The 11,535-nt window shown below is 39.2% G+C and overlaps 1 protein-coding gene across 1 annotated transcript; it reads left to right on the forward strand.

The window, feature by feature from the left end:
• The first annotated feature begins 509 nt into the window (after window positions 1-509).
• On the forward strand, window positions 510-4,451 carry gltpd2a (glycolipid transfer protein domain containing 2a). The gene is made up of 4 exons (XM_084099099.1): window positions 510-624; window positions 736-806; window positions 1,021-1,202; window positions 3,671-4,451. The coding sequence occupies exons 1-4, from the start codon at window positions 552-554 to the stop codon at window positions 4,233-4,235; spliced, it is 891 nt and encodes a 296-aa protein (XP_083955225.1). The 5' UTR covers window positions 510-551; the 3' UTR covers window positions 4,236-4,451.
• Window positions 4,452-11,535: the final 7,084 nt, after the last annotated feature.

An 11,535-nucleotide genomic window follows, 5' to 3' on the forward strand; every position in this document is an offset into this window, starting at 1 on the left:
GTTTTAGTTATTTTGAGTTTTTTGCCATTTTTATTGTTTTTTTTAAATATGTTTTATTATACATTTTTATTTCAGTTTTGCTTTATTTAAGTTAAACTAAACGAAAATATAATAATATAATATAGAAACATTGCCTTGAAAACTAGCTGAAATAAAACATGGATTTATTTAATATTTTATTATATTTCAGTTTATCCTTATTTTATTTCAAGTAATGAAAATGTTTTTTATGGGTTTGGTTAATGTCAATAACCCCCTGTTTCTGAAAATAATCCTCATGTTTATGGATAATTCATATCGACAAATGAGCTGTATTACTAAAACTACTACTAGGCTTATATGAATGTCATGTTGTAGTTTTATTTTCTTGAATTCGAATTGCCACCACAGTGGTGTTTTTAGTTCAGCTCAACCCTGCTCTTTACACAAGCCTGAATCAGTGACACGCACAACAGTTCAAAGGTCATGCTGATTTGAGTTTTACTCTGTTCATTAGGAGCATTAGACCGAGAGACGAAGGAGACACGGAGGAGAACCGAGACGTTATTGCGATGAGAATGCGCCGGTGTGTCGTGACCGCAGTCACGTTGAGTCTGCTGCTGTTCCTCAGCTCACTGTGGCTGCGTGAGTACATACAACCTTTCACCATCACACACACACACACCCTACACAAACACACAACCCCCCTCGAGCTTGAATAACTGTGCGTTTCGCTGTTTTTCCTGTTCTCTGCAGCTCAAGGAACAGTCCAGAGTTGTGAGCAGTCGTGGCGGCCTTGTCTAAGTGTGTTCACACCAAACAGAGAGGTGAGAAGTGACTGAAATACACTAAACTTCAATACTTCACATCACCAAACAATCAGAACAAGAAGCCAAAACAATCTCTGTTACTGTAATTTCCTATTATCACTGTGAAGCTGCTTTGAAACAATCTATATTGTTAAAAGCGCTGTATAAATGAAGGAGACTTGACTTGACATTAACTATTACTAGTGCTGATTGACACTGACTTCCTGTCCAGGTGGTTCGGGCTGCTGTTACTGATGCTGCTGATGATGCGCTTGGAGGAAATGACATCATCAGAGAGTGTGCTGGACAGCCGTTCCAAGTGTCCCGCCTCCTCCTGCATCTAAGCTCCGCCCTCGGCCCCGCCTCCGACGTGCTGCTGGAACCGTACCTTCTCTGCTGGGAGGAGCTGATCAAGTAGGATACGCTTTTTTTCTTTTTCTTTTATTGCAGGAATACATACAGAAATTTTCGAAAATCAAGCAAAACTAAACAGACAAACAACAATATAAGGATAGAGAAAAGAAAGACCTTAATTTTAATTATATGTCTTTTGGGGGTGTTTAGTGTTTTATGGTATTATTCAGTAATTTAACATATTTTACCCTTTCTCTCATGATACTTTTAAAGCTGTAACGATTAGGGATGTGCCGAATCGATACTGACATTTAGGGGCGCTGAAACCCTATTGTAATTAGTGGTCGACCGATATATCGCCAAGGCCAATATATCGGCCGATATTTGCCATTTTTAAAATATCGGCATCGGCCGATAAGTTTTTCTGATTGGCCGATGTGTTGGAAGTGGGACTTTTATTTTGACGGGCGGTGCTGAGAACACCAGCGCCTGAGAAGAGAAAGGCAGCGCCTGGTCATCACACAGCGCTCACTCACATTCTCCGTCTTCATTAGTTTACGATCTCTGACAGTCATATCTAATACTTTGTTAGGCAGAACTGGTAAACAAAGAAAGTAAATGGTACAGGAAAAAGTGCTTTTATACTATTTGTAACAGAAAAGGCAAACAATCAGGCTAAAATACTCTATAATTTACCGTCAGCATTCAGCAAATGCGCATCTACTTCATTTAACAAATCTCTGAATATCTAATAAACATTTAATTTCACAAACCTTGCAGATTTAATGGAATCCAGCTGTGATATCTCGTGAAGTGTGCATTTGTAGCCTGATAAACGTGTGACTGCGAGTGACGGTCGGTCCGTGCGAAGTGAGTGAATGCGAACAAAAGATCAGCTTCACAGAGACGCAATCGAAAAACTTGAAATCCTTAATTTAAAAATATGCTGTGCTATATCCAGTTGCCCACTGCGTCATATTCATCGTCTACAAATTCACCAAGGCTCGCCCCAATCAGCCTGATGGGGCGCTATAGCGGTCAAAAGTACATAATGGCTCATAACTCCTAAACCGTTTGTCAAGTGTCTTTGTTGGAATCCTTGGCTCAAGACGAAAAAAATTTTCTTGTACATCTTGGATTCAATCGTGACCCTAGTGAAATTTTCTGGTATATTTTGGAATTTTCTAAAAGCCTACTTTTGCGAACTAGTCCTAGGTTTTTCACATGATCGGAACCAAACCACTGCAAAAAGATTCTCTGGAGTTTGACTGCCAATAATTGTCGAAAAAGAAGTCTAAATTTCACTTTATGTCCATGAGAGGACGCAAAAATGTTCTGAGTGGGCGTGGCCATTTTTACTAAAACGGCTATCTCTTTTGAACGGAATGAGATAATGTCACCAAACTTGGTACACCTATGTATGGCCTCAGTCTGTGGTCGCATGAAAAAGGATGTCCCACTGGCCTCTTGGTGGGGCTTTAAAATAAAAAAAACACAAAAACGGTGATAGCTACACAACAGTCATTCCGATTGCCTTGAAAACTGGCATGCGATGTCTTTGTCCAAGGTGCTGCGATTGTCTCCGAGAACATTCGTGTTCCTACAAGGAATTTCAAGCAGCTGTCAGACAAGGTTAACGGAGATCGATCGGAACGAAACTCGCTGGGCCGTTTTGACCCGCGGCCCTAAAGGCCAACAGTAAAGGATTGTATATCAGGATTGTATATCTCGCAATGTTTTTTGTTTTTGAGATTATTTCAAGACCTACCTTTGCAAACTAGTCCTAGGTTTTTGGCTCTACCTCAATAACTGTTAAAAAGCCTTAAATCATATATTTCCTTACTAAATTGCCTGTTATGGCTGTAAATGTTCTTTTCCATACAGTATGAATGAGATGGTTACAGGCTTGCTAAATAAAACCTATTAAAACCTATAATACCTATTTCCACATGTGTTTAAACTAAAGGCCTTAAAGCGCCTGAGGCCCAATAATTGCTGTATATATATATATTAATGTTTATCCTATAGGCCTATACATGCATTCTATTTTCTGCTGTCCTATTAAAAAACTCGGTAACACTTTACAATAAGGTTCATTAGTTAATGTTAACTAACATGAACTTACAATGAGCAATACATTTGTTCAAGTATTTATAAATCTTTGTTAATGTTAGATCATAAAAATACAGCTGATCATTGTTTGTTCATGTTAGTTCACAGTGCATTAACTAATGTTAACAAATACAACTTTTAATTTTAATAACGCATTAGTAAATGTAAAAATTAATATTAACTAACATAAATAAATGCTGTAGAAGTATTGTTCATTCTTAGTTCATGTTAACTAAGGTAGTTAGCTAAATGTTAACTAATGAACCTTATTGTAAAATCTTACCAAAAACTCTATTATACATTCCAAAGAAACATTGTTTATAGTGTGTATATATTTATGTAACAATAACTATCACAAATGTATTGTTCATACGATGATTCCTCAGTCTCACACTGATGTTGTGTCTGTGGTGCAGGTTCATGGAGTCTCTAGGCCCTCTGGTGGGCTTTTTCACTCATAAAGTTGAGGAGAAGATCACACTCATCCGACAGCTCTCACTGGAAGAGTCAACAATCGTTACGACTGAAGATGCTCAGCGCGTAGCTCCGCCCCCTCACCGTAGCCACGCCTACCACTCTGTGCGTTCCATGCTGGAGGCGGAGCTACAGAGGGGCGTGGTCTCCTTCGACAGTCAAACGCCTTCCGGGAGTCGGACTTTGCTCCGCCTCCATCGCTCGTTGCTGTGGTTACAGCTTCTGCTGGAGAAGCTAGTGACGGAGCCCGAGGGGCGGAGCATGGGCGAACTGTGTCGCGACGCGTACCTGGAGGTTTTAGCACCGCATCATCCATGGCTTGTGCAGCGCGCGGCCGAGCTGGTGTTTCATGCGATGCCCGACCGCAAAGTTTTCCTGCAGCTGGTGTGTGTGCGAACACAGGAAGAGGCGGAGCCTGTGATCCACGTCATCGTTGCGGCGATCCACGAAATTCACCGACGGACACAGAGAGAGCTGGAGATCAGAAACATGCTGGATCTGCCTTAACGCACATGCAAACACTCCCACACAACATAGATATATGTATCTTAAAGGCCCCCTGAAATCAAAATGTATGTTTTTTTAGCTTTTAGTATGAATATGCTAGCCTTAAAGGCAGGGTAGGTAGGATTTTTCAAAAAAAAATAACATTCCAAATTTGTTTAAACTGTCTTTATATACCAATACATAATTAAAATGTAAGTACTCTGAAAAAGAGAGTATAAAAATCGAGTGTCTGTAGACCTCTCACGGCTAATTATTTCCATTCACTCCACCCCCTCCCTTCTGAGCTCCTTCCAAAGCCACGCCCCCAAAACACATGAACGCGCGACGCCAAACACTCAGCTGGAAGACGCATTTATTTATTTGAGACGAGTGGAGAGGAAGGAGCGCAGTGCATGCAGTGACATCATGTCAGAATCACATGTAATAAATACCTAACTTTATCACTATAAATATAAACAAATAAGATTTCTTTTAGTACTCACTATCAAGCTAGCATATCGATACTGGTAAAGTTTAAAATATATTTTGTTTGATTCGGTAACGAGCTATATTTAGGCTATAGGTAACGAGCTATATTGGTAACGAGCTATATTGAGGCTATAGGTAACAAGCTATATTGGTAACGAGCTATATTGAGGCTATAGGTAGCGAGCTATATTTATAAGGCAAAGCTAAAAACAGGTTGCATTGATACACGTTTTTCCATTACCATCAGTTAAACTGTGATGAAGGTGAATTTCGTGTAAGATTCATAACATATACGGTGTTTTGCATGTAAGAGTTTCCATGATGAAAACATTGTTGACTCTGATGAGGACTAACGTTACACTCCGGTGACAAGTACCGCATCGTCGGTTCGAGGACAGGTCCGGGGTCGAGGGTGAAGCAGAGGAGGTCGTTCAAGAGTGCGGGCAACCAGGGTCCGAGGAAGTAGTTTTTGCCTTGTTTGCCTTCGCTGACTGCATATGCAGGTGCTTTGAATTTTGAATGCTCTTTCTCTGCCATAATTTTACTCTTCGTAGGTTCCGCGCCTCTCTTGCACTCCTCAAATCAAACGGGTGCGCGCGCATATGGGCAGATCTAGCAACAGTGGTGGAAGCCATGGTTGCGAGATTGAGTGACAGTCGCCAAACCAATCAATTGTTTCGTCCCGAATGGAAAATAATGAGCTGTGTTTATTGCAGATTAAAAGGTCTACAGTCACTCGATTTTTATACTCTCTTTTTCAGAGCACTTACATTTTAATTATGTATTGGTATATAAAGACAGTTTAAACAAATTTGAAAAAAAGTTTTTTATAAAAATCATACCTACCCTACCTTTAAGGTTATGAAAAAGCTGGTGTGTTCCAAAACAATGACAAAATTCACATTTAGGAGATATAAACATTCAAAACGTACAGTCTTTCACTTCCGCTAAAATAGATCAGGGATTTTTATGACGTCACCGTGGACTTCAGCTCCTCATCACATCTTCTCTCCAATCAAATGCTCCCTAGAATCTAAAGCTCCGCCCCCTTTGCTATAAATACCACCTGGCCGAAGCAACCGTTGACTCGTCACAGAGTAATAAGGGTTTGAGATGTGTGTCCGGTTGCTCAAACGCTTGAGTTTTATTCTGTTTTCTAACTGTACGTTGGTTAAGAATGAAATGGCTAGAATTTATTCACACCTCTACCTATTGAATCCAATGCATCAACAGCGCTCAGATTGCTTCAATTGTGCTGTCAATCCTTGAGGTAAACTAAATGCTATTGGCTATTTGAAAAGGGGGGAGGAGCCATTCAATATGTCCTGCATTAGCTTTCTGTTTCAGTGGAAATTCAGTGGAAACACATCATCATACAAAGCTGTGCGTTCCAAGGCTCTTCAGTGGGCCTTTAACATATTATATCCACCTCATTATTTTTTTCTGAGTGCCTTTTATTATGTTGTTATGTGGTTGCTAGGTATATTCTTCATGTTGGTGTGAAAAGAATCTGTGATCTTCTGGTCCAGCAGGTGAAAATAGTGTGTATCATCACTTATTTGTACACTAGATGTCGCTATTTCACTTTGTTTTTTATAGTTTTGTTAAATTATTTATGAGCGGTTTATCAGGGAAAGTTAAAACTTGTTCAGGAAACGGAAGGCATTTTACTACAGATTACTAGTTTCTGTTGCTCAAACTGTGTCAGACATAAAAATACTCAAATGTTACAGCTCTTTCAAAGCTTTATATTTATGGTATTACCTTTGTCTCATATGTTTCTATGAGCCTCCAATGCCTTGTAGGATAAATGCAAAATACACTCAATTATGTCACTATTGTCATATAGTGACTATAGAGCAATAAAGTGAATGTTTATAGCAGCTCCCCAGCGAACAGACTTTTGTTATAAGAACGTCCTCCAAATGTTCAGTGTTGGTTCTGGGAACGTAAAACATGTCCACATTTCTTGACGTTAGAAGAACGTGTTTTAAAAGGTATAATGTTCCTCAAACGTTATTTCAACTTAATTTCTATTTAAAATTCCACATTCTAGGAACGTTGATTAATAACATTCCAAGAACATAAAAATGTCCAGTTTCCTGAATGTTACTAGAATGTTATTTAAAGGTTAGTGTGATGTTCCTGAAATATTCAAAAATCATTCAAACACCTGCTGTGAACAAGCACTGAAAGCAAGAGAAATAAGAACACAAACTACAAGTTTCTTCAGACACAGCCTTAGATGAACTGAAGATAAAAGACATCAACTCTCTCAAGATCTGATTAAACAACTCCACAAACAGCATTACCAGCTTCACTTATTACTAACCAGACTGAATTTATTTCTGTCAGACGTCTACTGAAGTTCTTATTGAGAATTAACAGAGGTTTAGATGTTGATGTCTTATTGAAAATGTTTAGTTTGAGGTCACCATTATGGAGATCAGTGTTTGCTTTAGTTGAGCTCTCGACCCTTGACTTTCTTTAAGTTGGTGCTTTATCAGCAATTGCAGATGTTTATGGAGAACATTTCTGCATTGATAAAGCTATTGTTTAAGCAATTAAATAACTGCTTTTACTGTAGTTTTACTCACTTTCTGAATTTTAACAACATTTTTGAGAAGAAAGTAATAAACGCAATTGATGTGATAAAAAATAGTTTGTAACACTGAAGAAATTTGTGTAAGATTGCCCAAAACAATTTACAAGTTAAAAATGACACACTTAGACAACAGCACTCATCATACAAACCTCAACAATGGTGACAATAAAAAAATAATTCAGCTTCATAATTTATTCATGCCGCAATGCATGCTGGGTGCGATGAATGTGTTTTCTATGCTGGCATGAATAATGTCACCATTGTTGTGTTTCATATGCTGATTGTTGATGTCTGTGAGTGTATAAATGACACAAAACATGTTTTCAACAGAAAGTTAACAATGACAGTGTTATATACTCACAGAAATCAGCATTCAGCATCTGAAATACAATAATATTGTTACAAATGATCTTTTTCACATTTGTTGGGTTTCATATTTTTCAATAATGCTTCAATTCCTTAAGTCATCAATTACAGAAAAAGCAGTCATTTGTCTGTTATTTAAACAGACATGTTGATCTGCTTTATCAATTAACACCTGCAATTGCACCAACTTAAAGAAAGTCAAGGGTCGAGAGCCCAAATAAAGCAAACACTGATCTCCATAATGGTGACCTCAAACTAAACATTTTCAATAAAACATCAACATCTAAACCTCCGTTAATTCTCAATAAGAACTTCTGTAGACGTGTGACAGAAATAAAGTCAGTCTGGTTAGTAATAAGTGAAGCTGGTAATGCTGTTTGTGGAGTTGTTTAATCAGATCTTGAGAGAGTTGATGTCTTTTATATATTCAGTTCATCTAAGGCTGTGTCTGAAGAAACTTGTAGTTTGTGTTCTTATTACTCTTTCTTTCAGTGCTTGTTCACAGCAGGTGTTTGAATGATTGAAAGAATGTTTCAGGAACATCACACTAACCTTTAAATAACATTCTTTTAACATTCAGGATACTGAAAATTTTTATGTTCTTGGAATGTTATTAATCAACGTTCCTAGAATGTTGAATTATAAATCGAAATTAAGTTGAAATAACGTTTGAGGAACATTATACCTTTTAAAACACATTCCTCTAACATCAAGAAAACTGGACATGTTTTACGTTCCCAGAACCAACAGTAAATATTTGGAGAACGTTCTTATAACAAAAGTCTGTTCGCTGGGTCAGATCATTTGATCTTGGAAGAATTTGATAAGAAATTAGTCCGTTCATACTACTGACTCTTTGATTTACAGACCAGAGTTTCTTGGCAAATCTGAACACATTTTGAGACATTATCTCTCCTGAAACTCTACGATAGACATTATTATGATTCCATGATTATTTGGGTATTTTTCTCAAGAGAAAATCAGGCACATTTGTTCACCATTTGTGTTTCTTAACTGGTGGGTCATGACTCACAACTGATGAATGTGCAAGAGGTCTAAGCAGAGAAGAAACGATGATGAATGCAAACAGAAACACACAGCTAGCCGTGTAAGCATGCATAGTTAAGATAGTTAAACAAACAGAATTATCAGTAAACATTTTCCATATCTCTTGTGGCTGATGTCAAAGGTTGTGTTTCCAATATTTCAGCAGAAATTCATCCGTCACATGGTAGAAAATGAATTCAAGATATAGATATATATATATATATATATATATATATATATATATATATATATATATATATATATATTGGGAATTATATCTGTTGGAAGTTTTTACCAAAGTCTCATTACATAAGATGATAAATAAAGCTCTCAGTATGTAACATTATTCATATATTTCTCTTTGTATGAAAATTGCATTAATGTTCTTCTGTCTTTTCATAAGCCGTTGTTTCTTTGTGTGCATGTGTGTTAACTGTGCTATAGTTTGGCATCAAAATATTCCCAAGAAGTGAGTTTGGAAAGAAAATTAATATAATATACGTGTAAAGAATTATTTTACATTTCTGTCATGACAACTCTGTTTGGCATGGTAATGAATATGAGAATGTGTTTAGTCTTAACAGTAATACTGCTGCTTTTATTGATGCTGCTGTTATTGTTGCTGCTGCTGTTATTGCTGCTGCTGTTATTGTTGCTGCTGCTGTTATTGCTGCTGCTGCTGCTGTTGTTACTGCTGCTGCTGCTGCTGTTATTACTGCTGCTGTTACTGCTGCTGCTGTTATTACTACTGCTGCTGCTGTTATTACTGCTGCTGTTATTGCTGCTGCTGTTATTGCTGCTGCTGTTATTACTACTGCTGCTGCTATTGCTGCTGTTGCTGCTGCTGCTGCTGTTATTACTGCTGCTGCTGCTGCTGCTGCTGCTGCTATTATTGCTGCTGCTGCTGCTGCTGCTGCTGTTATTACTGCTGCTGCTGCTGCTGTTATTCCTGCTGCTGTTATTACTGCTGCTGCTTATGTTATTGCTGCTTCTGCTGCTGCTGCTATTACTACTGCTGCTGCTGTTATTGTTGCTGCTGCTGCTGCTGCTGTTATTCCTGCTGCTGTTATTGCTGCTGCTGCTGCTGCTGCTGTTATTACTGCTGCTGCTTATGTTATTGCTGCTTCTGCTGCTGCTGCTATTACTACTGCTGCTGCTGTTATTGTTGCTGCTGCTGCTGTTATTGTTGCTGCTGCTGTTATTATTGCTGCTGCTGCTGCTGCTGCTGCTTCTGTTGTTATTACTGCTGATGCTGCTGTTGCTGCTGCTGCTTCTGTTGTTATTACTGCTGCTGCTGCTGTTATTACTACTGCTGCTGCTATTACTACTGCTTCTGCTGTTATTGCTGATACTGTTATTGCTGCTGCTGCTGTTATTACTACTGCTTCTGCTGTTATTGCTGCTGCTGTTATTACTACTGCTTCTGCTGTTATTACTAGTGCTTCTGCTGTTATTGCTGCTGCTTCTGCTGTTATTGCTGCTGCTTCTGCTGTTATTGTTGCTGCTGCTGCTGCTGTTATTACTACTGCTTCTGCTATTACTGCTGCTGCTGCTGCTGTGGTTATTACTACTGCTGTTATTGCTGCTGCTGCTGCTATTACTACTGCTGCTGCTGTTATTGCTGCTGCTGCTGTTATTACTACTGCTGCTGCTGTTATTGCTGATGCTGTTGTTATTACTGCTGATGCTGTTATTGCTGCTGCTGATGTTGTTATTACTGCTGCTGCTGCTGCTGTGGTTATTACTGCTGCTGCTGTTATTGCTGCTGCTGTTATTACTACTGCTGCTGCTATTACTACTGCTTCTGCTGATATTGCTGCTGCTGTTATTACGACTGCTTCTTCTGTTATTACTACTGCTTCTGTTATTGCTGCTGCTGCTGCTGTTATTGCTGCTGCTGCTGCTGTTATTGCTGCTGCTTCTGCTTCTGCTGTTATTGCTGCTGCTTCTGCTGTTATTGCTGCTGCTGCTGCTGCTGTTATTACTGCTGCTGCTGCTGCTGCTATTATTGCTGCTGCTGCTGCTGCTGTTATTACTGCTGCTGCTTATGTTATTGCTGCTTCTGCTGCTGCTATTACTACTGCTGCTGCTGCTGTTATTACTGCTGCTGCTGATGATGTTATTCCTGCTGCTGTTATTGCTGCTGCTGCTGCTGCTGTTATTACTGCTGCTGCATATGTTATTGCTGCTTCTGCTGCTGCTGCTATTACTACTGCTGCTGCTGTTATTGTTGCTGCTGCTGCTGTTATTGTTGCTGCTGCTGTTATTATTGCTGCTGCTGCTGCTGCTGTTGTTATTACTGCTGATGCTGCTGTTGCTGCTGCTGATACTGTTGTTATTACTGCTGCTGCTGCTGCTGCTGCTGTTATTACTACTGCTGCTGCTATTACTACTGCTTCTGCTGTTATTGCTGATACTGTTATTGCTGCTGCTGCTGTTATTACTACTGCTTCTGCTGTTATTGCTGCTGCTGTTATTACTACTGCTTCTGCTGTTATTACTAGTGCTTCTGCTGTTATTGCTGCTGCTTCTGCTTCTGCTGTTATTGCTGCTGCTTCTGCTGTTATTGCTGCTGCTGCTGCTGTTATTACTACTGCTTCTGCTATTACTGCTGCTGCTGCTGCTGTGGTTATTACTACTGCTGTTATTGCTGCTGCTGCTGCTGCTGCTATTACTACTGCTGCTGCTGTTATTGCTGCTGCTGCTGTTATTACTACTGCTGCTGCTGTTATTGCTGATGCTGTTGTTATTACTGCTGATGCTGTTATTGCTGCTGCTGATGTTGTTATTACTGCTGCTGCTGCTGCTGCTGTG

Source organism: Abramis brama (assembly GCF_963993115.1).
Source record: "Abramis brama genome assembly, chromosome: 22".
NCBI classification, from domain to species: domain Eukaryota; kingdom Metazoa; phylum Chordata; class Actinopteri; order Cypriniformes; family Leuciscidae; genus Abramis; species Abramis brama.